Here is a 25,649-nt window from a genome sequence, read left to right as displayed (position 1 = left end):
AAACAACAACAACAAGCAGAGTGATAGCGATAGCAACAACAAAAACCTGGTCTCGTATGTCCGCTTTCCTTGCTCATTACGGTGCTTTTCTGTGCCCAAAGTGCAGGCAAGTGCAGCCTGGAAGTAGTGGAATCAGCACCAACGACAGGTGCGTACTACAACAATTTTCTACTTTCGTTGCTCAAATTTGTCATCGTTGCTCTTGTCTGTCTTTCGGTTGCTTTTATTGATTGTTCGAATGCCGCAGATACAGCATCCCATGACAATAGATATGTATTCATTCGTTTTAACATGCATATTGTATGTGTATTTATGTATAAAGTGAAAGGTGGTGGCACATCTTCAGCCTTTTGTCTGCCTGCACACAAAAGCACACTAGCACATACATGTAATTGTTAAAAATACTAACATTTGTTATTACTAAAAAAAAACCATTCAGCTATAGTTTCTTATTACAGTGCAGGGCAGAACCATCGATTAAACATGCGTGTGAAAGAGATAAAAGGATACACTTTCTTGACAACCGAATATAAAAATCTCAGTTGCAGTTTTGTCGATTCTATCACTCACTCTCTCTATCATTCACCAATACAAGTCAAGCTTAGCACCAAATTAGTTGTAGACTCTCCTCTCTCTCCCCCGCCGCAAGTGGCGCTTATGTCATGAACGGAAGTGAATTCATAGAATATGTGTATGAACAGTTAGTGAAGAAAGTTTTTTGACACTATTATACATTTATTATTGTAATTGTTTATTTTAATTCTTATTATTTTTTGACTAATTGTTCTTAAAAAAATTAAGAGAAAGAACATTAATTTTCATCGAATTTATGCTGTCAAAACACTTTTTTTACTAACTGTGTATTTTATCAACCCCCAAAAAAGTATGTGTGTATATAGTATGTGAATCTATGACATCATAAACATATTTGCATAAACATAAAAAGTACTTTTTTGCCATCGCCTGGTTTTTGACCATTTCCTACCTCAAAATCCTTTTTCAACATGCAATTTCCAACATGACACATGCTTTGAGGTTAGGTTAGGTCTCTCTCAATTCGCCGGCTGTTTTAGGGGTTGTAACGGTATATTGATTGACTGTCGAGTCATGTTATCATGAAATAAATACTTTAACAAATTAGTGCTTAACTTATTTATTTTAATTGCTGCTAATTTAAAACTGAAAATGCCGTTAGTTAAACACCTGTCCATTGTACGAGTAAACCAAAAAGCGTTAAGTATGTTAATGTTTTTATTTTTCATGTTGCAAACACGTGCGACTCACAAAAAAACAATTTTCATTTTCTTTTCGACATTTTCACAAGTTGGAAGAGGGCGGTGCCCCAGAGTCATGAGCATGCCACATATTTCAGGGAGGTGCCACAAAGAAATCTCTCAAAAATAAAAATAATAAGACACAAATTTCAAAGGCCATTTGTAGGCAAATTAAATGGCTAACAAACCGTGAAGTTGGTTAGTGGGTTTTGGTTGTTTTCTGGTTGGAGTCTGTTTTCTTATCTTTTAAACAGACATTTGCCGTTATACAGGTTGAGAATTGTTTTTTATCGATTTCTTTTGCACTTCCGCACAGCAAGCAATTCAATCGGACACACAGTCAGACACAATTGCTTTTTATTTTTTGCTACACTTTTTCTCTCATTCTCTGACGTATCTATTGATAGCATTGTTTTTTTCTACTTCTTTTTTTTTTGCTAACCAGTTTCAGTTGCTCTTTCACTTGCAATTGTTGTTGTTCTTGTTGGCTGCGTCTGTTCTCTCTGGTTTCTGTCCTCTGTTCTCTGTTCGCAGTCAAAGCGGAAGCGACGTCATTTATGTAAATTGCTTGCGTGACATTTCTATAGAGAGCCCATATTATGAACCGGTACGCACGCCCCTTTGAGTTAACTGCAACACTATTGTTACCAATTTATTCCAGACCCCCTATCTACTAACGTTACCATGGCGGCTGCGCTCTATAAGCTTCTATGATGGCCTTAATCAGGCAATTTTAACAATACTTTAATTTGTGTATACTTTGATTTTGTGCAAACAGTAAAATGTTACTTTACATATCGCTAATGTCGTGCTGTTACATGAATGTACAGAATAGTTTATTGTTAAATTTAGCAACGTACGAATGTGAATGTAAAGGAAATGAGACATCATTTACTTTGCTGCTCCATATGTAACTCCGCTGTTAAGAAAGGAACCTACATGAAAAACAGTATCTAACAGAATGTTTGGCCACTGTAAAGCAGGAAAACAACAGTGTATAACAGCCTCCTGTTATTAAAGGCAACTGTAAGCAACAGTTGACTATCTGTTAACTTTTATACCAAAGGCTCAGTTGTCTCTAAATTAGAAAATTTTTTGTAGTTTTGTTAGATAACTAATAAATGAAAAAACATTTTGTACTACTTATCATTCACTTTCAAGATGCAATAAATAAAAGAAATAGTTATAACAGTTTTTTAAATTTTTACACATTTATTTTCGTATCTGACGAATCTTTTAATGACCTTTAACAGAAATCTCATATTCTTTCATTATGTGCTCATAACCATAGTTTCAAATTGGTTTAGCTTATCCAGAGTGAGTTGAGTTTCTCAACAGTTTTGTAGCTTTGTTTGTTAACGCGTTGAATTTGTTGCTTAAATTATCATCTGAACGTGTGCAAAGTTCAGCGAGGTGAAACGGTTTAGTGTTTTTAAAACCGCCCCGAGTGCTCCATTTTTAAGAGCAACTCTGCATATACAGGGTGCTACAGTCTGCACTTTCGTGCAGTTCAATGCACTGCAGGGTATGATAAACTACAAATTAAGTATGCACATTTCTCAGTCACGTTGTTTCTTGTTTTGTACGCTGTCAGCAAAAATATGAATAATGCGGTTCCATGTGGAAAAACGTGATATACAAAAATAAAACTACTAAAAAAAATATATGTATAATGCGCACATTAGCTACTTATATACACGATAATCTCGGGCAACGTACCATAATATATTAAGGTAAATATAAACAAAGAAACATGACGCAAATTTTTTTGGCTAGCTAATTCCATAAAAAAATAACAAACAACGGATTTAATGCATTGAAATCTGGGCATAAACATCAATATTCTCTACAGTATGTGAAGTAATTATTTTAAAAAAGAGAAATATAATAACTTGGCAAAAAAAAAAACTATTCATTTTTTGTTTATACACTTTCTTATTTTTTATAGTTGGAATAAGCTAAAAAAATTTATTATATATTTATAAAATTAATTAAAATGTTATTTTTATTCTATCTCTTTGTCAGAACAATTACTTGACATACTGTAAATGATTTTTTATGTGAATGACCTTTGTGGGAAATGACAAACGTCATCAAGAGTTCTCTCTTTAAAATATTACTAAAGTGTGTTAAGACCCTCATTGGGACTGATCAAATTTTGGACTTAAAGCGAAAACCAAAAAATGTTATTAATTTTTACCGTTACAATCCATATGGTCGGACAAAATATTGACCTAGTCAACGAAATTGTGAATCATTTTCAACGATGCCAGCGAACTTTGTTAAAGTTCTACAATCAGAGATCGTCCAGAAAAAGAGAGAGAAAGAGCGAATGACAGCTTTTGCATGTCAAAGCTTTGCGCTCTTTTGTGCTCTGTTTGTAAGCTTAAAGAGAGCACAATACTAAGAGTGAAAACAAATACTCTTAAATAAAACCAATTGCAGTCTCTTATCGTTTTTGGCATTGAATAACTTTTGTTGATGTTTTCAAATTTTGAAAAGAATTACTTAACCTTAAGGTTTGAAGGTTTTCAATTGTACAATTGGGATAGCCTAAATACACCTAAAGTTACAGTAAATTATTTAACTTGTATCTTTACAATTATTCAATGTGAAAAAAAACAATTAAATAAGATCAAAATGCAATTACAATAAACAGTTTAAATACATTTTGACATTGACATTTTCCCCTTAATCTTTCTCTATTTTTCAGAGCTTTGCTCATTTGCTGCGCGTGTAAACAAATAGTAAATTATGCAAAAATAAAATAAAAAAGACAATTTGCTTACGTGCTTTACTCAACGTCATAGTCATCAGAAACGTTTTGTTTTGTTTATTCAATTTTCATTTACATATAAAACATTATAGAGGCATAGTGGCATTATGTAATATAGCTAGAATTATCAGCTATACAATATAGCTAAAATTCCATAGCACATGTTGATGATAATAACGTCAGATCGATGATAATACTTTGCACGCAAGAAAGTACTCGTATTTATACACACAAAATAACCTTGATATGTTTTTCTCATGTTTTTATTGTTTTGTGAACGCGACAAAACTAAAAACGAAAAGAGAAGAAAAACCGAAAAATAAACTATTTTGTATGGTGTATACCCAATGTGTGTTTGTGCATACATTCTTTTAGATAACACACACTGAACACATACATAATTCCACACATTATTCATTGAATATGTATTTAGTTCAGTTTAAGTTTTTGTTGTTCTTTGGACTAATGACAAATAAACAAACTAAGCGAGTGCAAAGCCATAAGAAAATAGAATTATAACCAGAAGAAAGATGAATGAAAATGCGTGACTAAATTCTAGATTATTTAAGGCTATATTACAAATCTGAAAATACACTGTAGTATTTAATACCCTTTAGATCAATTTATAAATCCACAATTAAACAGTTATTGAAGTCAATAAAAAATATTTGCACTGCTAACTCGAATTTATCACACTTTTATATTAAATTTCAATAAATAAATTTAAATACACTCAAAATATTATACTACATATAACTCTTATACAAATAAAATTAAAATTTTATTTCCACGCTTATAACAAAGCGTAGTAAATATTATTACCTACTAAAGCATTGCAAGTAAAGTTGCATTTTATTGTTGTTTACAAAATGTTATCTAAAATTCTGTAATAATACTTGTGGCAATCCCACGCGCCGTTCGAATTGTTGTTTACATTAATTTGTTTACGCCAGAAAACAGAAACAGATACAGATAACATTAAGCACTCTTAGTTACATGTGTATCTATATATGTACATGTACACATGTGTGTACCTATTAATTATGTAGTATATAATTCTAAGCAGCCAGTTTCTTTGCCCCCTTTTACATATCCGAGACGAGCCCACAAATTACAGCCAATGAGGCACGAGTAAACATATAAATTGAAAACAACAAGTTGGATATTGAACGCTGATTGACTGTCTGTTACCCTGTACGACCAAAAAAAATATAACATAAATTGTATTATACCATTTTGGATAAGGGGAATAATTAAATAAAGAATGATATATACAGATATATTTTGATAACTAACTTGTTTATAAAGTGATATAAAATTTGAGTATAGTTTAGTAAAAATCGTAGTTATGAACATGTCTAAAACGAGAGTTTAGTAATTTGAAAATTAGAGACAAGAATTATAGAAACGCAGATAAATAATTTGTTTATTATGTGTTTATTATAAACCTCAACTTAAGGAATTTTGTTTAAAAAATTTAAATTTCATTAAAAGTTTTTTAAATTACCTCGATAAATGTTAAGAGTATCAGTGTAGTCGAAGTAAGTATATTTTTAATATTCTCATATACACCTACCGAAAATCTTTCAAATCTCCATACATTTTTGGAAGATTTTCGGTTGGTTTCGGTTTCTGTGGCACCCCTGATAATGAAAGACTCCTATTAATGATTATATGGTTACAGGGTATAAAAACCGGCTGCGTTTGAGCATGCGGAAATATAATACACTTGTTTTGTTTGTTATTTACGTGCATTGTAGTGCCAATTATACGATGTATTTAGGCAAAAATACATATGTTTGTATGTATATACATATGTATAACCCAGTTTAACAGGCCAACTAAGAAATTAGAGATGTCAATGCAATAATAACAAATTCTAAGCAATTTCATTTTATTTTAATGTGGGTCATTTCAAAAACAAACAAAGTTTTAATTAATGTTTGCTCAACTTAAATTGTTTTCAAATGAAAAACAGTTTTAGGAGTTCATGGAACCGGCATATGTATGTATATTTATTTGTGGTTAAAAGTTAAAGGCGTACTGCGCAGTATTTTGTAAAGAACTTGTTGTTATTCTATTAGTTGTTGCGGTTGTTGTTATTGTTAAAGGTACACACGCGCCTCGTTTGCTTAACAAATTCGACCTTGATGCGTGTCGTATTCTCACTATTTTATTCGCCGGGTTATCTATCTATCTACATGCATATAGTATATACATACATATACATAATGCTCTGCTAGAAATAGCCGGTTTATGTATTGTATACATATACGAACATGAGAGCTATATCTCTCTTGTTCTTATTTATATTGTTTTGAGTGTGTTTATGTATAGTTTATTATTCTCATTTGCTATTAAGGGGCTCGTCTCACGTTCCCCTCTCAATTAACAATTTTAAAGACATATATTTTTTTTAGCTTGAGAGGCTTAAAAATTTTATTTCCTATCATGTTTCGGCAGAGAAAAATATTTATTTTGTTGAAAATTGAGCGGATGCCAGAAACACACAAATGCAAATAATGCCAAGTTATTCTGAAAATGAAATAGAAATAAATAAATTAACAATAAAACCATATGAAACCTTCAAGGCAAAGCATAGTTTAATGTGAACTCGAGACGACATTTGCGAAACCACGAAACGTTGCAAAGTAAACAAGCACAGAATACTACAAATGGTGTAATTCGACTAATAGATACCCTACAAAAAAGTATTAAGTTGAAGTTGTTCAATCAAAAAATAAGAATAAAATAAATATAGATATTTATTTATTTATTTTATTAATGCAGTGTTGAACAACTCAATTATAATCTTAAACTTTCAGTTTTAGACAAGTGACAGGCCAAAGACTTTTGATATTATAATTGATTAAATATAATCTCAATCTTTGTTTTAGCTTTCATGTATTGTTTAGTTTTTGTGTTTCAAATATTGTTTAAAATTTGTTTTACTTTAGTTATTCCAAATTTCCTTTGTCTTATAGCCATTCAGTTTCCAAGTGTTATAAATTTTACGAGTGAAGAGCTTGATAAGAAAGCTGAAATTCCCCATTTTCTCAAGCGGTACGTCACGGATTTCTTCTGTTTGCAGACAGAGCTCGCATTAAGATATAGACTGGGCACATTTAAGAGATAGTTGTTAGTTCAACTCTGGTCACATTTGGCAATTATCAGTCACTCCCCAAAAGTTCAGTACACTTTGACGAACTCTCTTTGACGGACGTAGTTGAAATGAACGTGAGAACGGAGAAAAGCGAATAATAAATGTAGTCCGAAACTTTTCTTATCTCCTGTCTTTCCCTCTCTTTCTTTCTGACTCTCGGTCTCATTCTTACTACACTTATCACGAGCTTGTCAAATATTGAAATCTTATCAACTGGAAACAACTTTGCAAAAGTTTTTGTTAACAGAAAAAAAGGAAAAGTTTCTTCAATTTCATTGTGTATTTTTGTGTCGCGACATTTAATATGTAATACTGTATTTTATTTGGAATATTAAGCGTAACTTGCATATAATTAATACAAGTGTTGGGTAAGAACAGTCGGTCAATCAATCAATTAATCAAGATTAACGTTTAACATTTCGCAACACTTTAAAGCGCTTTGTATTTCTGTATAACCTCACTTTATCACACAATGCCCGTGTTTGTTTATAACTAAACTAATCAATAAATACATATTTAAATGGGTATATAAGGTATCAATTAGTCAGATATTATAGTTGATGATTATCCAGACGACTAGCTTGTGTAATTTTCATTGGTAGAAACTGGAATTTACTGGGCAAACTTTGAACGTTGACTCATGGTTTCTATATTGAATATTTGTTCACTGTGAGATTAGATAAATTTATATGGTTTATTGGTGTTACACATGTACATACAATGCACACACACATATAACATACATATATATTTTAAATAAATAACTATGGGAAAGGAAACACGAAACTAACCAACATAATTATGAAAAAATAAAATAAAATTACGAAATGAATTCAAAAGAGCTCCACAAATTTCTTCTACGCATACAGATCAAAATAAAAGAGAGGGAGAGAACTACAAGTGGAGAATTGCCCAGAGAGTACTGAGAACTATACCGAAAATAGTTAAGAGTTAAAGAAAAACTTACAAAGATGCCGCTATTTGCCCGTAAATCTTCGAAGAATGCATCGGATCATAGCGATATAAGCCAAGAGAGCAAACGATCTTCAATGAGCAGCGGTCCAACATTGCACAACAACAACAGCAATCATAGTAATAACAATAACAACAACAATGAACTGGATAAGAAGCCTCCACTGATCTTTCACTGCCAGCTGGCACATGGAAGTCCAACGGGTTTGATAACAGGATTTGCCAGCGTTCGTGAGCTCTACAAGAAGATTGCCGAATGCTTTGATATGTCCGAGGATGATATACTCTTTTGTACCCTCAACTCGCATAAGGTGGACATGACCCGTCTACTTGGTGGACAAATTGGCTTGGACGATTTCATATTTGCCCATCGCAAAGGTCGACCCAAGGAAATTGAGATTGTGAAGACACAGGATGCATTGGGATTGACCATCACAGATAACGGGGCCGGCTATGCGTTCATCAAGCGCATCAAGGAGGATTCAATTATTGATCGAATCGAGCATATTGCCGTGGGGGATCATATCGAGAAGCTGAATGGCTTAAATATGGTGGGCAAGCGTCATTATGAGGTGGCGCGTATGCTGAAAGACATTGCCACGGGAGAGACGTTCACGTTGCGTTTGGTTGAGCCCATTCGCAGTGGTTTCCAGGGTATTGGACCGCGCAGTCAATCACGTGCCTCCTCATCCGGCGGCGGCGGCAATGCTGGTCGCAATTATGGCAGCGGTAAGGAGACGCTGCGCTTTAAGGCCAATGGCAATGCACAGATTGAGCCCAAATTCGATGAGGCCACATCGGCGGGCGTTGAGGCAATCAATAATCTTCTTGAGTCGTTTATGGGCATCAATGATACGGAATTGGCATCACAGATTTGGGATCTGGGTGACAACAAGTCCAATTCCATGGACTTTGCTGAGGCCATTGATAATTCCGATTTGGAGTCTTTCGGTTTCACCGATGATTTCATTATCGAACTGTGGGGTGCTATTACGGATGCGCGTCGCAAGAGCAAATAGAAACTAGAATCCTAACCTTATCATATCCATATGCTTGCATTTCCGTTAGGGTTCTCTTTATAAGCTAGTAAAACGCTTAACTAATGCAACAAGAAAAATCAATAAAAAAAAAGAGGAAAAGAAATCATTACTTATATTTTCATCAGCTATTTTATTATTATTATTAATACTTTGTTTAAATGTAATTTTATAATTAGTATTTACATATTTATACATACATTTATTATTATTATTTGTATGCCTGAATTTGCCAATTATTTTGTATTTGTTAAACTATATAATTTATAAACAATCAAATTGACAAAAAAAAAAAAGTAGAAAGTACACACAAAACCGATAAAAACAAAGATTTCGATATTTATGTGTATTGTGCATTATATTTTTGGTACAACTTGTTCATTGTACATAATTATGCATTTTATTAGTTTCTATTTTAAAATATACAAATTAATAAATAAATTTATTATAAATTATTGAAATTGTACAAGTTTGTTGTATTTGATTTGGAAATTGCTTTTTAATTTGTTCTTTACATTTTTGGGTAAGTCATTTATTTTATTTTTCTTTACTTTTTTTCTCTCAGTGTATTCATCATTCTTGTTTTTTTGGCACTCGACGGCAATTTGTATACTCATTTTGATTCTTTTCACTGTGACAAATTCCTTTTTGCATATTATATACGAATTTTTTGCGTATATTTGACCATGGGCACGTGCTTTACGATTCTTGGCCGAAATGTTTTGATGGATTCAAAATCCCATTCATATATACAATACATACATACATACATTTCCTGTCTGCCAGCCGAAGAAAACTTTCGGCACGAAATTAGCAAATGCATCGACAGCAACGTCGCGTCATCTGACAATGAATTTATTTGGCGTCGTCATCACAACTAAACACATACTATGTATGTATGTACATATGTACATATGCAGTATTGCAATTGCTATATGCATGTATAGCAAATGTTACAACAACAGCTGCTACTGGCAACAAAGCGTCGTCTTGCGTACAGCTGATAAGCACAGTTGATAACACTGTTGTTGTCAGTCTCACTAACAAGTACAATTAAGTCAGAGAGCGTGAGAGTGTATGAGACAGAAAGAGAGAGAAATTACGACAGAGAGGTACATAGTATGTATGCTCAAACAATTGCTCAGCTACAGCTATGGTAACAACTATGTATGTTTAAGTACAAACAACAAGAACTACAATGTGTTTTACAAGACTTTCCGGTTTTACAGGTTTTTTTTCTCTCCTTTTGCAGACCAAACACAAACACATGTCAAAGCTTTTACTCTTAAGTCTGGCGCGCAACGTGTTCGTGCGCTCACTCTCTCACTGGTTCACTCTCTCTCACACACACACATAGACAGTCAGGTGCTTAATTTAATTAGCTTTGGCGCGCGTTGCCTTCTTGTATAACTAAAAAGAGGCAACGACGTCGCTCGACTGCTCAGTTGTGCAAACGCTTTCGTCGGAGCAACAAGCAAGGCTGGAGAGCCAGAAAAATATAATTGAAAAAAGCATAGAAACAAATACAAGAGACTTAACAAAATTCAAATATTGAATTACAGCAACAAAACTGCGCATAGAGCAACTTTAAGTGTTTTGAAGTGCTGCAGCAGCAGAAATAGAGTAAGGCGGATTTGTCTTACTAGTTTTTCGCGAAAATTGTCAACCAAGGAAAACCAGCAACAGCATCGTGTGAACAGTTTTAAAAACCGAAGGTAGTGAGACACATAAAATTTCCATTATACTAGAAACATCTGCAAAATTCAATGTGGATTTTTCTTGGCAAGCAAAATATTATTTTCGACTTTGTTCCTGTCTTTGTGTTTGTTTGCATGTTTCTGCACTTTTTTTTTATTTTGCTCACTGTGCTCTGAAATTAATTTAATGAGTGTGTTTGGACTTTGAACGTGACTCAACAGAATCTTGTCTAAGCAATTCAGACTAATAAAATAAACACAAACATTTAATTTTGCATACACGACGTCAATTGATGTGCAGTTCTTTTTTATTTTGTCGTTTCGTTCTCCCCTCGCCCAATTCGTTTTGCGTGTGTTTTGTGCAAATTTCATTTGTTTCGATTTGTTGTTGTCGTGTGCAGCTTCTTCTTTTGTCTCTTTTTCGCCTTTGTGTTTGAACTGCACTCGTTTGCCCCTCTTCCCACTCTCAGTCACTCTGCATTTTGAGAGTGAGCTTTTTGTAAGTTTTGTGCGTTTGTTTTGTTTGTAGCTTTTCGCACGTTGCGTTTATTTCGCAGGTGAAAGTAACGTCGCGACGGCGACGACGCGTGACAGATGTGGCGTGTTGTTTGACGGTCTGTCTGTCTATCTGTATGTCACTATACAACCGCAGTTGCTTATTATGTACATATACATATATTGGGTTACACTAGATTAATACCCTTTAACACATCAACGTTAAGTCATATCATTTTATTGCATTAATGATTAATCAATATGAAAGAGTTGAATAGAAAGAAACCTTGTCTTATCAACTACAAGAAGTACACGACTAATAAAAGCTCGAAATTAGTTTGACCATTTCCTTTGTGATAAGCAAAACATGCATACTTGAAAAACTTTTGTACATTGAACTTTACGCTAGGTTGGCATTTTGTACACAAACAAATACATGTCTATTTAATATACATATGTATGTATATTTAATATATATTTATTAAATGGCAGAATGAGCTTATAATAAATAGTCGAGTTTACGATTTCAGCAACAGGTGAAACATAATCACGCGATGCGAATACGCATACAAATACATATGTACCAAGAGCGAAACTTAATTAATTCGTAACGGAGCAGATACAAATGTACATATGTATATGTATATATTTTATTAATTTAAAGATCATTATTCGCTTTGAATGCCGCCTTTAATATCGCGTGATGTTTTTCCAGTGGCATGAGAAATGAGTAATGAGTTTACGATCATACTCGCCCACATACATATATACATATGTAAGCACATAAATTCTGTTGGCATTATCATTGTTTATGACATACACACAAACAAAGAGTAAAAACACGCCACTAAAGTTTCAAGCTAACCATTGATGTCTTTGCGACCATTTATCACACTATCGGTATTTATCGATAACACACACACTAAAAGCTCTGACGACAGCAAACAACAATTACATATGTATGTTTGTATGTGTGTGTAGCTCGTGTAGAGTTTGTGTACCTTCTTTGTTGCCTCCTTGAACTTGTTGTAGACTCAATGAAACATATCAAAGTGAATACTTTTTTAATACATTTATAAGTATGTTTGCATGCGTATGTTTTTACTAATTAATTATAAATAATAGACATCGAATATTTAATACTCTATCAATGAACTGTTATGTAAATATTATGTAAGAGTATTAGTGGCAGTGTAATAGGGAAAGACAATAACTCTACAAAATTTAATTAATCATCATACGCCCGCATTCGCTTTAGCCCGTCACTCTCTATCTCGTCTCCACGCTTTGTATTTGATTTCTTTCGCTTGCATTCACAATGCAGTTCACCTTGACTTTCGGCGCAAAAAGCGTGCAAATAGAAAACAACAGTTGGCAACAACAAATTTGGCAGCTGCCTTTATATGCATGCTGCGCAGCCAAAGCTTTTTTTTCATGTTTCCCATTGTGACACACTGCACTTGCAGCAACATTTTAAATGTCAAAATGCTGTCAGCAATTTTTGTTAAGTTTGATGCCATCGGTATATATTTTAAGAACTACTACTACTTAAGTATTTTATTATACGAATATGTCTTTATGAGTGCCGCTGTGTTTTCTGTCATTTACAGGGGCCAAAGGTAGATTTATCAATAGCAATCAACTTGCCGAAAACAAGTGCAATAAAATGGCTGGCTATTAATTGCAATCACACACATACATACAAACGTGTCGTAATCGGAGATACAGACACATACGCAATAAAAGAGAGAGCGCGTAAGAGCGAGAGAGAACATTGCGTTAACGCAGTTGGAATTTAAATTTTAGCGCATATCGATAAGCACACATCGATTGAAAATGAACAGTTTGGTGCGCGTGTTTAGCAATTTGCAAGACTTTTACAACGACATCAATGCGGCCACATTGACTGGAGCCATCGATGTGATCGCCGTGGAGCAGGAGGATGGCGAATACCAGTGCTCCCCTTTCCATGTGCGCTTCGGCAAGCTTGGCGTGCTGCGCAGTCGCGAGAAAGTGGTAAGTTAACGAAGCAGAGGAAACCGACCAAGGTGAATTTAGTAAATTCACCTCATTGTGTTGAACTTGTTTACATTAACATGAATCGCTTATTTCGCAGGTGGACATTGAAATAAATGGAGCACCCGTGGACATACAGATGAAGCTGGGCGATTCCGGCGAGGCATTCTTTGTGGAGGAATGCCCGGAGGATGACGATGAGGAATTGCCCGAAAATTTGGCCACATCACCTATACCAAAGAGTTTCCTGCAGTCCCTGAACAAGGGCAACGACACCATGGAGGACATAAGCGGCGTGATCGCAGACAAGTATGATAACAGATCATTGATCATTGTAGATCATAGGATCAGCTAGTTGATATCACATCATTTCATTACATTTTTTAGAAATGCTAGCGATGATTTGCAAATCCCGTTGCCAATGCCGCGTCGCAACTCCATTGATCTATCCAAGGAGGAGCCCAAGGAAATTGCCAACGAGGGCACCAAATACGAGAATCAAGTCTCGGATTACACACAGCGCAGGTAGCGATTGCTTCAACCACAAAGCTCCTTTAAGTTTCTTGAGTAACTTACTCATGTTGTGATCCAATTGCTTTGCAGGCACACTGAGAACGAGATGGATGCCCGTAGATTGGGTCACAAGCGCTTGGAGTATACCACACTGAAGATGCGCAAGGAATGGGCTGAGCATGAGGAATTCTTTCAAGACACAAAGGCGCTGGAGAAAGTGCCGAATACCAAAGTGGAGTCGGAAGCCAAGGAACCTGTCCAGAGCGAATTGAAGGTGACCAGCGAGTCCGCGGAGCAACCCAACGATGATAAGAAATACGAGCAGCTAATCGCGGACTTCAAACAGCGCGGGTAAACAATTCTCCTTAAGGATGCTTGTTTAATTGGCTCAAGATTTAAACATATTGTATTGCAGGTACTCGGATGACGATATAAAGTCCAGGATACACGGCCATAAAATCAAGGAAATGCTTATGGTAGCTTTTATAGAGCAAAAGGAGAAAGAGAAAGATAAGAAAGCAGCGGATTTAGAGCTGACCAAGAGTGAGTTGAAGTCTGTTCCGGCTTCGGCTCCGGCTCCGGCTTCGATTCCGGCTCCAGCTGTAGCAGCAGTGGGAGCAGCTACCAACGAGCCAATTAACAAGGATGAGTCCAAGAGCAAAACAAAGAAGCGTCGCAAGAAGTCGCAGATGAAGAAGAAGAATTCACAACGCAAGACATCCTCAAGCAGCTCCATTGGCAGCGCCGCTGGCGGCGATGCTGGCCACATGGATGCCAGTTCTGAACTGAACTCGGTTCAGGTGAGCAACATTGATGAGAGCACCACAGATGTGGCTGCCAGCATTTGCATTTTCAACCAAAACAACAACAACACAAATTCCAACTCGTCCAACGACGAGCAGGCAACCGCATCCCTGTTAACGGCCCACAGTGAACTGACCACGCCCACAACAACAGCAACAGGGGCAACAGGAGCAGCTGGAGCAGCAGTAGCCGCCCACAAATGTCATGACTTTGACATACACTTCTTCAGCGACACGGAGATCTCAACGCCCACAAGCATTGGAGCCTCGAATGCTCCACGTGTCGGCGGACGACCCTCGACCCCGATCCAGAGTGACAGCGAACTGGAGACGACAATGCGGGACAAGCGCCACGTGGGTCACGACGATGAGACCAGTGCTCTGTGGAAGTGGGGCGAGTTGCCCACACCGGAGCAGGCCAAGGGCAGCGTCAGTGCTGCGGACGCGCAGCAGAGTGAGCGTCATTCCATGTTGAGCAACATGTTCAGTTTCATGAAGCGGGCCAATCGTTTGAGGAAGGAAGGTGCCGCCAATCAGGCGGGTGACATTTATCTGTCTGACCTGGATGCGGGCATGATTGATCCCGAAATGGCAGCTCTCTACTTTCCCAGTCCCAAGCCCAAGGAGGCGAAGGCAACGCACAGCGGGGATGAGGATCGGGAGAGTGGCAATGGCACCAGTCTGCCACACTCACCCAGCTCCCTGGAGGAGAACCAAAAGAGCTTGGACTCGGACTTCGATGACAGCAAGCAGCAGCTGGATAAAAAGTAAGTCCAAAATACTACAGCATATATGAGATGGAGACAATTCAGACATTCTTTTTATTTTCATAGATACTTGGACTTGGTTTCCATGTCCATGTGTGGCATGCAGGAGAATGGAGGACCACCCTCGGACGAGGAGTTTGATCGACAACTGGTCACTTATCCCGATGTAAGTTATCGTTCAGCTTTCAAGCTGTCCGTCCATCGATAGTGTGCTTTTGAACAGTGGTGCTAATTAATATATATTTGTAAGCGTAAAAAAATTCAAAACTAAACACATTAAAACCCGCTGAGTTCATAAAAAAACCTCGCAACACTGCACAAATGCAAAAGGAGGATCAAAGACTATCGATAGTTGTTGCTAAGGTCGATAGCTTAGCAACTGTTGCCAAGTTTATACGACAGCGGTTGATAGAAAAACGGTTTAATTAATTAGAGACAGATAATAACATTGATAAAAATGATATTGTATATAGCTGTCATATAAACTTGGTATTTGATTCTGTGAGTGTAAATAACTACACAACACTGCACTCGTTTACACTGCTTTACATGGCATCCGCAATGCACTTAACAAAAAAAAACATATATGTATTTTTTTTATTATTCATGCCACGCTTACCGCCCCCGCTCCCCGTTGTTACCTGTTGCCTGTTTGCGCCTTACCGAATGCAGGTGTGCAAAAATCCACACATGTTCTCATCGCCAAATCTAGTTGTACGTCTAAATGGTAAATACTACACTTGGATGACTGCATGTCCCATTGTCATGACAATGATAGCATTCCAGAAACAACTAACCGAAGTAAGTGTTGTTGCCGAATCAAATGTTATAAGAGTTCCAATCCTACAACTGAAACTAATCCTTGACCGATTTGTGCTTACAGGATGCCATCGAGCAGCTGATATCGCCATTATCACCAATATCGCCAATATCGCGTGATATGGGCGACGACAAACCCGAGGCTGTCCACCCGACGGACACGGTTGGTCAAACCAAACGTTCCTGGTGGAGCTGGCGAAGATCTCAGGATGCAGTGCCCAATCAGGCTAACAATAACATCGGCAAGAGCGCCGTCAAGAACGTGAATCTTGACAAAGATGAGAAGGGTAAGCTTTTGAAGAAGATACAGTATTTTTAAGAAAAAAATTCACATTAATTTTTGAATAAAGAATAAACACTATTACTTAGAAAAGTAAAAAAAAAATGTCATAATAAGATCCATTTGCTGTAACTATTTTTAAAAAGCAACTCAGTATTATTTAATTTAATTGATTTCTTGGCTAATCGTGTTCTCTTTTGCAGATGGTGATCAGGCTGCCGTGAGCACGCAAACATCGCGTCCCAATTCGCCGGATATAACAGATCCCACGCTGAGCAAGAGCGATTCGCTTGTGAATGCCGAAAACACCTCCGCATTGGTGGATAATCTCGAGGAGCTGACCATGACATCCAATAAGAGCGATGAGCCCAAAGAGCGCTACAAGAAATCGCTACGCTTAAGCTCAGCAGCCATTGTAAGTCAACAAAAGCTCTCTCCCGCTCACGCAGAGTATTAACATTCTCTCTCTTCCTTTGCAGAAAAAGCTCAACTTGAAGGAGGGCATGAATGAGATCGAGTTTAGTGTGACGACCGCTTATCAGGGCACAACACGCTGCAAGTGTTATTTGTTCCGTTGGAAGCATAATGATAAGGTGGTTATATCGGACATTGATGGCACCATTACCAAATCGGATGTATTGGGTCACATATTGCCGATGGTGGGCAAGGATTGGGCGCAATTGGGTGTCGCTCAGCTCTTCTCGAAAATTGAGCAGAATGGCTATAAACTACTTTATCTATCGGCACGTGCCATTGGCCAATCACGCGTGACACGCGAATATTTACGCTCCATACGTCAGGGCAATGTTATGCTGCCCGATGGACCATTATTGCTGAATCCCACATCATTGATATCCGCATTCCATCGCGAAGTGATCGAAAAGAAACCAGAACAATTTAAGATCGCCTGTTTGTCAGACATCCGTGATCTCTTCCCAAAAAGGGATCCCTTCTATGCCGGCTACGGCAATCGTATTAATGTAAGATTCTACATTTATTTATTATCAAGAAATAATACTAATTATTTGTTTTGCCCTTGCAGGATGTGTGGGCTTATCGCGCTGTGGGAATACCCATAATGCGTATTTTTACGATTAACACCAAGGGCGAGCTTAAGCACGAATTGACCCAAACATTCCAGTCATCGTAAGTATCTTTCAGATCGCTATTCTTCTGTCTTTATGGTTATGGTCTCTTCACGATTAGCTCAATTGTTAGTTGCTTAATCAGACACAGAGAGAGAGAGAGAGAGCTCTCTCTTAAAACGCCAGCTCAAGGTGAATTTACTAAGATGTTGCCCACTGACAAGCTGTGGTGAATAAGACACTCTCATAGTGTATTCACCTTGTGCCAGATTAAGCTTACGGTTATATACAAATCTCATGCCACATTCACACACACACACACAAAAAGTAACTAATAAATTCAATTGGTTCAAGTTGTAATTAACATCATAATGTAACGCTAGGTGCATCTACTCTACATAGGTTGTATCTGCTTGCTAATACATATGTGCATTAGTGTATGTATAAGAACTGACTGTTCCATTGTACTATCAAAATTCACAAATTAATCAATCGATCAAATCAATCGCAATTAATCGATATACCAAAACGCAACGAGTCAAGAGTGAGAAATTCTATTCAAGCATTGTCAATTTGATTGTCAATTTATATAGTGGCTACATCAATCAGTCGCTTGAGGTCGATGAATACTTTCCCCCTCTGATGCACACCGATGAGTACGAGTATCGCACCGATATCTTCGATAACGATGACATGGAGGATGAGCTACAATTCAGCGATGATTCCGATATTGAACTTGACGACGATTACAATCACGACAACGATGATGATAATAATGATTATGATGATGGGGGCGCTCTCTTTGCTGACGATGTGAAGAAACACTTTTATCCTTACCACCTACATAAAAAGTTAGAGTCTACATAAAATCGAGACTAGATCAAAAATTTAAATTGTGATATGAATAATTCCTAGTGCTAAGGTCTTAGCTTAAACTTATTTTTAAGTGGGAGAGGGGCGGGCTTGGAAAGCTTCCCTACCCCTTAAATGTTATAGCTATAGTATTGGCGTGAGCTTTGAAAGCTCAAACGCACCGTTAACTTGTAGTTTTAATGAATCCCGTTACGCCCCAATAAATAGACTATAAGCTGTTTTTATCCATCTATATCTATATCTATAGAACGATATCTTATATATAACTATAAAGAAACACAAATAAAATGTGTGCATACTTTTGTTGTTATCGAATGATTTTTTTTACTCTGGAATTTACTGAGTGAATGTGGCATAAGTTTGAGGTTAGCTTACGATTGAGGAGGTTAGGTTGCATAGAAATTATGTTGCATACGCTTTAGGCGCTGGGCCAATGGAAATCATTTAATGTTGCATATCTTTTGTGTATACCATCTGTCTTATTATATGTTTGACACACTTTTGCAGGTACTGCAGCATGACATACATTGTGGATCAGCTGTTTCCACCCGTCAAGCATGACGAAGTCGCCGTCGAGTTCTCCAATTTCAATTATTGGCGTGATCCCATTGTGAATTTGCCGGAACTGGAAACGGCGGTGGTACCGACGACCGTGAGCACCAAGCCAGAGATTGCCACACTAAGACCCATTCCAGAAAAGTGAAATATTTACTATTTAAACACGCATACATACACATACACAACACGTACATCTACGCGCATATTTATATATCTATCTATTATCCATTATCTATTCAACTTGAAGCTTCTTGTCGTGTTGTAATTCATGGATAATTTGTTATCTTAGGCTCTATTCTTATTTTGTATAACTATTTGAATGATCTATTAAAGTTTCATCTAGTTAATCGAGTTATTCAAATTCATATATTTTCATTATGCATTATGTATATTTTAAAAATTATTATAAGTTGGATGAACCAAACAAAAAAGTGATTTAGTTACTTGCATTCTTTAATTAAATAATTATAATTTAGTTGATTGTGAGAATTTTATTATGAAAAACGGATTTATTGTAATAAAAAATGATTATTTTGGCTTTAGGATTTATTCAAATGTTTCTTATTAGCTTTTGATAAATGATTAATAAAATTAATTGTGAAACTTGCTTGAAACTGAAATTCCTGAGCTACGTTATGTGATTTTATTTTTTAATTTTATCTTAATTATAAATTTTATTTTGTGATTATTAACTATAAAGTTCTGTTTATTATTTAGTTTATTGCTGCCTATAAATCATTGCTATAAAGAAGAAAAATATATACGATATTCAACTATGCTTAGCCAATAAACACAAACGATATAATAATGTTTCAATAAAAATGCAAATGCTTTAAAAAATTTATAAAACAAACATATTTTTCTTACTACCAGGGGATCGCAAATTAGCGATATGAATTGTTTAAGAACCAATTATTGGAATTTATTAATTTTTCATATGTAATTGTATTACTTACATAAAAAAGACTTATTTATTCATCAGAATCAACAAATACTTTTATTTTATAATTTTATTGTACGAATATAATTATAACGATACCTGCTTATTATATATGTATACAAATACAACTTATTTGGATAACAATCAGAAAACATCCAAAAAATCTCAAGTTGCAGTGGAAAATTCTCGAATGGATGAACAAAAGAGAAATTGTTGTTGTTGCTTTTGTTATTGCGTCTAGCATGCATAAATAAATAAATACGTGTATGATGAGAACATTCGAGTCGAAATCTGACCGATTATGGACAATAAACTGACCGCTTAGGGTTGCCAGAGGGAGGGGAGATTGAGCAGAGCATAGCGTAGGAAGGGAGGCAGGGGTTCAGACATGGGGCATGTATTTGTCAACGTAATTTTGCCAATTCAATTAATGTTCACTTAAATCGCAGCAAAGGCAACTGCAACATCATCAACATTATTATCTTGATGATCATCATCATCATCATAAGCAGCATACAAAGCGGGACAAACGGACCGACAGACAGACTGGGGAGGGATTTGGTTTAAGTGCCCACAAATAGCAGACATTGTCATGGGCGTAGTTATCGCTCAAATAGGTACTGAAAAACTTAAACTATGCTTAAAAATTTCCACCCCTGTCCATCACTGTCCATTTTCTCCATACTTTTTCCCCTGGACGCTTTTTCGAAAACTTCAAGCTGCCACAACTTTATCAAATCCTAAAAATTGGAAAATTAAATTTTTTCCCCCACTATCAATTTTTCCATACTTACCATTGACCCTTTTCGAATCTTCGAACTGTCATAACTCTGTTAAAATTTAACCGATTTTTTTAGCTGAATGTTAATGTAACCCGATTATTTTTTTTAACAGCTTGAGTTTACTTCACTACTCCTTAATCATTTGAGCTGCAACGATTGCTGCCTAACAAATGAGTATGAGCGAAAATACTGAAGCCCCTTCTTCGTCAAGTTATGTGACACTCATGCACACACACACACACTCACGCACAATTAGATATGTATGCATAAGCTTATGCTCAGCAACGGTAGTTTTCCATTGGCACTCTCTGTTTCCCTCCAAATTAGGCTAACAATTGATATAAAGCAAAATTTTCCATCTATTGAGCTGAGCTTAGTTTGACAACGAGATAAGAGCAGATTTAGCTGATTATGATAATAATGCTTCAACTGAGGTCATGTCAGCTGATTTTGAGTTTATTTTGTACAATTTATTCAAGTGCAACAAACAACAAATAAATTATGCAAATGCCTAAAGAGATAATGAACAATAACTAAAATTAATCTATTAGTTTAGTTGATCATTTGGAATTCTTGGAACACAAACAACGACTTTTAAAGCCGACTGATAAATTTCCATATCAAATTTAAATTGAAGCGTTGTTCTACATGCCACAGACACAGACTGCGGCACAGACTCAATTGAGCGCCACTCAAAGCGAAGCTCAGCCCCCGCCCTCTCTCCCGCCCATATACCTTCCATCACTCAACCGTCGAGCAGTTGCAGAGTGAAAGATATAAAAGCCCGAGCACGACATCAGGCAAACATTAGTTATCACTGAGCAATCAAGTCAAACGCGACATATCCAGCAATCAGAGCAAACCAAAAAACAAATCCTGCAAATATGAAGAACGCCGTTGCCCTTTTATTGTGCGCCCTTTTGGGTGTGGTGAGTATATTAGATAATCCAATGGGAATCAGGTTGCTTCACACTCATATTCTTAGGCCTCCGCTGCCGAGTACAAGCTGCGTACCGCCGAGGATCTGCAGAAGGTGCGCAAGGAGTGCGCCGAGAGCAACAAGGTGACTGAGGCATTGATTGCCAAGTACAAGACTTTCGAGTATCCCGATGATGAGATCACCCGCAACTACATCAAGTGCATCTTCAACAAATTCGATCTGTTCGAGGACACCAAGGGCTTCAAGGTTGACAATCTGGTTGCCCAGCTGGGACAGGGACGCGAGGACAAGGCCACACTGAAGGCCGATGTGGAGAAGTGCGCCGATAAGAATGATCAGAAGTCAACTCCCAGTGCCTGGGCCTATCGTGGCTTCAAGTGTTTCCTCAGCAAGAACCTGCCACTGGTCCAGGCTGCCATCCAGAAGAAGAACTAAGCAGACAGGTTCCTCTAACTCTCCATAGAGCAAATCGCATGCACACTCTAAGGATCACACATCAGACAAGGTTGATCACTTTACTGTGTACACTGCACTTGATTTCAATTGAAATAAAAATCGTATAATAGCAAGATTTCAAGTCACATCAGATCTTTTATTAATTAAATCTTTAAAACACACACACAAATGCTACAAGGATTGACATAATAATGCTTATCATAATGCAAAAGTTCACATTCACTTGGAAATTTTTCGGCAGCATCATCTCTCCCAGCGTCTTGTCTCATCTCATCTCATCTCATCCCGACTCCCTCCACCTTGTCCCACCCAAAGGAAAGGCATAGAAAACTTGTTTAATTCGATTATATTTCTCTTCATCTTTTCGGTATAATCAATTTATCTTCTGTACTCTAGAGATATATTTTTTTCAAATATATAAACAAGATTTTTTTTATTATCTCGATATTATTTTTTCTATTTTGTCGTGTTTTTTCATCTTTCCAAGTCTGCTCTTTTTTCATATTTCTTTTTTTTTGTGAATTTTTTATCCTTTAATTTATTTTGCCATCTTTAGAACTTCTTATCATTTTATTCTTTTTATTTTTAAATGCTGCTTTTGTCTGTATTCTTTTTCTTATTTTTTCTACCAACTTTTTTCTTTGTATTTTTTTATTTAGTAGGCAGTATATAAATATTCTTATTTATTTTATATAGTTTTTATTTTATTTTTTTTTGAAAACTTAAAAAGTGTGATAAGGGGTGTTTGTGGTGTTGGGTGCTTCAAAAAACATTATAGCCAAGTAAATATTTTTTCCATGTTGATTTATTTCATTTTATTGGTTTTCATCATTTTTTGCGCCTATTTTAAAAATTTTTTTTCGTTGATTCTGTTGATTTTTTTTATATTATTTCTTTATAATATATTTTTTTGTTGGCGTATTCTTGTAGTTTCTTTTTTTGTTTTGTATTTATTATTAGCAAAGAAGTTTTGGCAATAAAATGTTTTTTGAAATTATATATTAAAAAAATCTGAAATCAAATATTAATTGGATTAAAGAAATGTGTCAAAAATAAAACGAAATAGTTGTAGTTATTGTTAAAGCGCACCGTCCAAAGGAAAGTCAGACCGACAGAAAGGGCCAGAAACTGGCCAGTTACAGATACAGAATCGGATATTATAGATATACATACCATATGTATATTTTAGTGGTCTTCTAGTCATGAGCTGACTGATTAAATTACCTAAGTCTCTTTGTACATCAGTTTTTGATAGTGGAAGCGGACGATTTATATAGAAACGGACTTGCATAATGCTGCATACGATATATAGAATTAGAAAGGAGTGCTTCGGTTGTATAATACCAAGTTTATAGCTTAATACGATTTGAATGCAATCGAGTTGAGTTAAAGTTAATTTATGGAAACTTTTTAAATGCGCTTTGAAGTGATTTTTAAAAGCCCGTTTTTAAAACCTGTCCTTTTATTTTTTAAAATGGTCATACAAATGATTATCGTAATAATTTGTTTTATAGCACATATGATTGTCAAAGAACACTTGTGAAAAAGTATTGCAAGTTATAAATATAAGTTATAGCTGCCCTATAAACTTGGTTCACTCTCCATTCTACTTCTGTATACAATTTATTGCTTTTATTATTCAACTTACCTTACTATAAGTTAATAAACAATAATCAATACGGCGTATAGTAGTTGGCACGGCCACGGTATCCACCTCTGCTGAAACGAAAGACAGACCGGAATTAGCAGAAATCCCGACATTTGAGTTCCGGATATAACTTGCTTACATTGCGCGTCGGGCGCCTCGGAAAGTGGAGTGGCAACAGGCGCGGGAGACGCGTGCACCTCGTCCCCGGAAGCTGCCACGAGCGAAGCGATTTGTTGTGGAGAGTCCAGGTCGGTTTGTGCGCTTGGACATGACCTACAAGGAAAACGGGAATTAATGACTGATTGTTAAGTTCAAGTACAGTGGAAGATACCTTGATTTGACGTCCTCGGAACAGAGTTTCGTTCATGGCCAGTGCAGTCTCCACGTACTCCTTGGAACCGAATTCAATGTAGGCAAAACCCTTGGGATGTCCGTCTGCTTTGTTGCACAGTATGGTCACACGGTTAATTGTGCCACAGCCATGGAAATGAGCCTCGAGCTCCTCTGCAGATGCCCCATAGTCCACATTGCCCACGTAGACGGACCTCGTGTCAATCTCCTGCTTCTCCTCGAGTGAAAGCGGCACTGTGGCCAGACCGGTTGTTGAACCGCCAGCCATTTGTTTGTCTACCTCTGATTGCATTTGCTTGATTTTCTCAGCCTCCTCCTCCATCTCTTTGACGCGTGCCTTGATGGCTTCCAGCTCTGGGTCGATCTGCATGCTGCCCTCCTCCTTTTTATAATTTATTTAAATTTAAAATATAAATTAGCTTAATTTATTTAAAAACAATAGTTTAACTTTTAAAATTGTTAAAAATGCGATGTGCTTTTGTCGCGACTCAGTGTGAATGGAAATGACGCTTCGAAAATGGCTGCCGCTTTGTTTCGTGAGCTTTGCCAAAGCTTTTTTCCGCGAATTTCATTGTGCTTTTGCATTGAAGGCGAAACGAAACTGGTTTTTTTTGGCGCTCACAACTTACCTCTGTTTCAGTCACAATTTCAGTCTCCTGTTCGCCGTTTGTCTCATCCAATGACTCCAACAGCTGATCCTCGTTTAAAGTAATATCTTCATCTGCCATTTTGCTAGTTATTTTGTTTTGAACTTTGGTGTTTTGTTTATGTTTACTAAGCTAAACTTTGTGGCGCTAAAGCTTACAGCGGCACTGTGGTAGTTATCGTAACTCACTGAAAAGAGAGCAGCATAAAAGAGAGAACAGTACAATTTTAATTAATAAAGCACGCACAAAGAGAGTTGTATTTGATGTAATGTACGTGTCAAATTATTTATTTGGCGGTATTGTCTCAATTGTTCGCCAGTTAATGTCTTTCATAGTCATATCTGCATATGAAAAATGTATCTAAGTATGTATCTATAGAATTTTACCCGCTTAGAACACTCTTTATCAGACACTTACGTCAAGTACAAGGCAAGGGGCTGCTGCTGCTGACGTTTCTGCGTTCGCTCAAAATGGCCGCTACCAATGTTAATCCCCACGCTAACCACGTCCGAAATTCTATATAAGTAGATTTTTTAATTATTCGCCGTTTTATTTACGACAAGTTTACAATTTTCCACACCTTTCTACACAAAAAGCAGCTTTTAAATGTACAAATATTTTTGTATTTACAATATAATCCGACACTTTCTTCACAGAAATAAATTTTTTTGTCGTAAAATGCAGCGAAAACTATATTCGCCTCGTTATTAGAGAGGGCACAGTGCAGTTATCGTATAGTATTAAAAATATCGATAGA

At 36.4% G+C, this 25,649-nt stretch overlaps 4 protein-coding genes across 11 annotated transcripts; 3 read left to right on the top strand and 1 right to left on the bottom strand.

Moving 5' to 3' along the window:
• The first annotated feature begins 16 nt into the window (after positions 1-16).
• LOC117785466 (PDZ domain-containing protein GIPC3) lies at positions 17-9,337 on the top strand. Of its 2 annotated transcripts, none has more exons than XM_034623501.1 (2): positions 17-148; positions 8,083-9,336. In XM_034623501.1, the coding sequence occupies exon 2, from the start codon at positions 8,185-8,187 to the stop codon at positions 9,202-9,204; it is 1,020 nt and encodes a 339-aa protein (XP_034479392.1). In that variant the 5' UTR covers positions 17-148; positions 8,083-8,184; the 3' UTR covers positions 9,205-9,336. The 2 variants fall into 2 exon arrangements, with proteins under 2 accessions (XP_034479392.1, XP_034479391.1); XM_034623500.1 differs by lacking the exon at positions 17-148 and adding an exon at positions 7,267-7,581 and having other exon boundaries at positions 8,083-9,337.
• Positions 9,338-10,633: 1,296 nt separating this feature from the next.
• On the top strand, positions 10,634-19,489 carry LOC117785465 (phosphatidate phosphatase LPIN1). 5 transcript variants are annotated; one of them, XM_034623496.1, is made up of 14 exons: positions 10,634-10,937; positions 13,025-13,430; positions 13,531-13,739; positions 13,818-13,955; positions 14,034-14,294; positions 14,359-14,743; positions 14,846-15,513; positions 15,580-15,679; positions 16,186-16,314; positions 16,397-16,619; positions 16,816-17,027; positions 17,092-17,592; positions 17,655-17,758; positions 18,291-18,880. In XM_034623496.1, the coding sequence occupies exons 2-14, from the start codon at positions 13,251-13,253 to the stop codon at positions 18,562-18,564; spliced, it is 3,384 nt and encodes a 1,127-aa protein (XP_034479387.1). In that variant the 5' UTR covers positions 10,634-10,937; positions 13,025-13,250; the 3' UTR covers positions 18,565-18,880. The 5 variants fall into 5 exon arrangements, with proteins under 5 accessions (XP_034479387.1, XP_034479390.1, XP_034479389.1 ...); XM_034623495.1 differs by lacking the exon at positions 18,291-18,880 and adding an exon at positions 19,078-19,489 and having other exon boundaries at positions 10,635-10,937; positions 14,359-15,513; XM_034623494.1 differs by having other exon boundaries at positions 10,635-10,937; positions 14,359-15,513; positions 18,291-18,868.
• Positions 19,490-21,653: 2,164 nt separating this feature from the next.
• On the top strand, positions 21,654-22,371 carry LOC117784231 (general odorant-binding protein 99a). The gene is made up of 2 exons (XM_034621903.1): positions 21,654-21,779; positions 21,836-22,371. The coding sequence occupies exons 1-2, from the start codon at positions 21,735-21,737 to the stop codon at positions 22,223-22,225; spliced, it is 435 nt and encodes a 144-aa protein (XP_034477794.1). The 5' UTR covers positions 21,654-21,734; the 3' UTR covers positions 22,226-22,371.
• Positions 22,372-23,228: 857 nt separating this feature from the next.
• Positions 23,229-25,601, bottom strand: LOC117785167 (polyadenylate-binding protein 2). Of its 3 annotated transcripts, XM_034623078.1 has the most exons (7): positions 25,473-25,601; positions 25,310-25,408; positions 24,875-25,079; positions 24,226-24,627; positions 24,034-24,167; positions 23,895-23,962; positions 23,229-23,257 (listed from the first exon to the last, which is right to left on the bottom strand). In XM_034623078.1, exons 3-6 carry the CDS (start codon positions 24,971-24,973, stop codon positions 23,920-23,922), a joined length of 678 nt encoding a protein of 225 aa, XP_034478969.1. In that variant the 5' UTR covers positions 24,974-25,079; positions 25,310-25,408; positions 25,473-25,601; the 3' UTR covers positions 23,229-23,257; positions 23,895-23,919. The 3 variants fall into 3 exon arrangements, with proteins under 3 accessions (XP_034478969.1, XP_034478968.1, XP_034478970.1); XM_034623077.1 differs by having other exon boundaries at positions 25,310-25,561; XM_034623079.1 differs by lacking the exon at positions 25,310-25,408 and having other exon boundaries at positions 25,473-25,488.
• Between the last annotated feature and the right edge of the window lie 48 nt (positions 25,602-25,649).

The sequence above is a fragment of the Drosophila innubila genome (assembly GCF_004354385.1).
Source record: "Drosophila innubila isolate TH190305 chromosome 2R unlocalized genomic scaffold, UK_Dinn_1.0 1_C_2R, whole genome shotgun sequence".
In the NCBI taxonomy this organism is placed as follows: Eukaryota; Metazoa; Arthropoda; class Insecta; order Diptera; family Drosophilidae; genus Drosophila; species Drosophila innubila.
Note: the sequence above shows the minus strand (reverse complement) of the source record. Positions and strands in the feature narration are given on the sequence as shown.

Coding starts and splice junctions, on each gene's coding strand:
- LOC117785466 (XM_034623500.1), top strand. CDS start 8,185: ATGCCGCTATTTGCCCGTAAATCTTCGAAGAATGCATCGGATCATAGC.
- LOC117785465 (XM_034623494.1), top strand. CDS start 13,251: ATGAACAGTTTGGTGCGCGTGTTTAGCAATTTGCAAGACTTTTACAAC. Junction 15,514..15,579: donor AAGCAGCAGCTGGATAAAAA/GTAAGTCCAAAA, acceptor TTATTTTCATAG/ATACTTGGACTTGGTTTCCA. Junction 16,315..16,396: donor TCCAGAAACAACTAACCGAA/GTAAGTGTTGTT, acceptor TTGTGCTTACAG/GATGCCATCGAGCAGCTGAT.
- LOC117784231 (XM_034621903.1), top strand. CDS start 21,735: ATGAAGAACGCCGTTGCCCTTTTATTGTGCGCCCTTTTGGGTGTG. Junction 21,780..21,835: donor TGTGCGCCCTTTTGGGTGTG/GTGAGTATATTA, acceptor TCATATTCTTAG/GCCTCCGCTGCCGAGTACAA.
- LOC117785167 (XM_034623078.1), bottom strand. CDS start 24,973: ATGGCAGATGAAGATATTACTTTAAACGAGGATCAGCTGTTGGAGTCA. Junction 24,628..24,874: donor AAATTGTGACTGAAACAGAG/GTAAGTTGTGAG, acceptor AATTATAAAAAG/GAGGAGGGCAGCATGCAGAT. Junction 23,963..24,033: donor CGAGGCGCCCGACGCGCAAT/GTAAGCAAGTTA, acceptor TCGTTTCAGCAG/AGGTGGATACCGTGGCCGTG.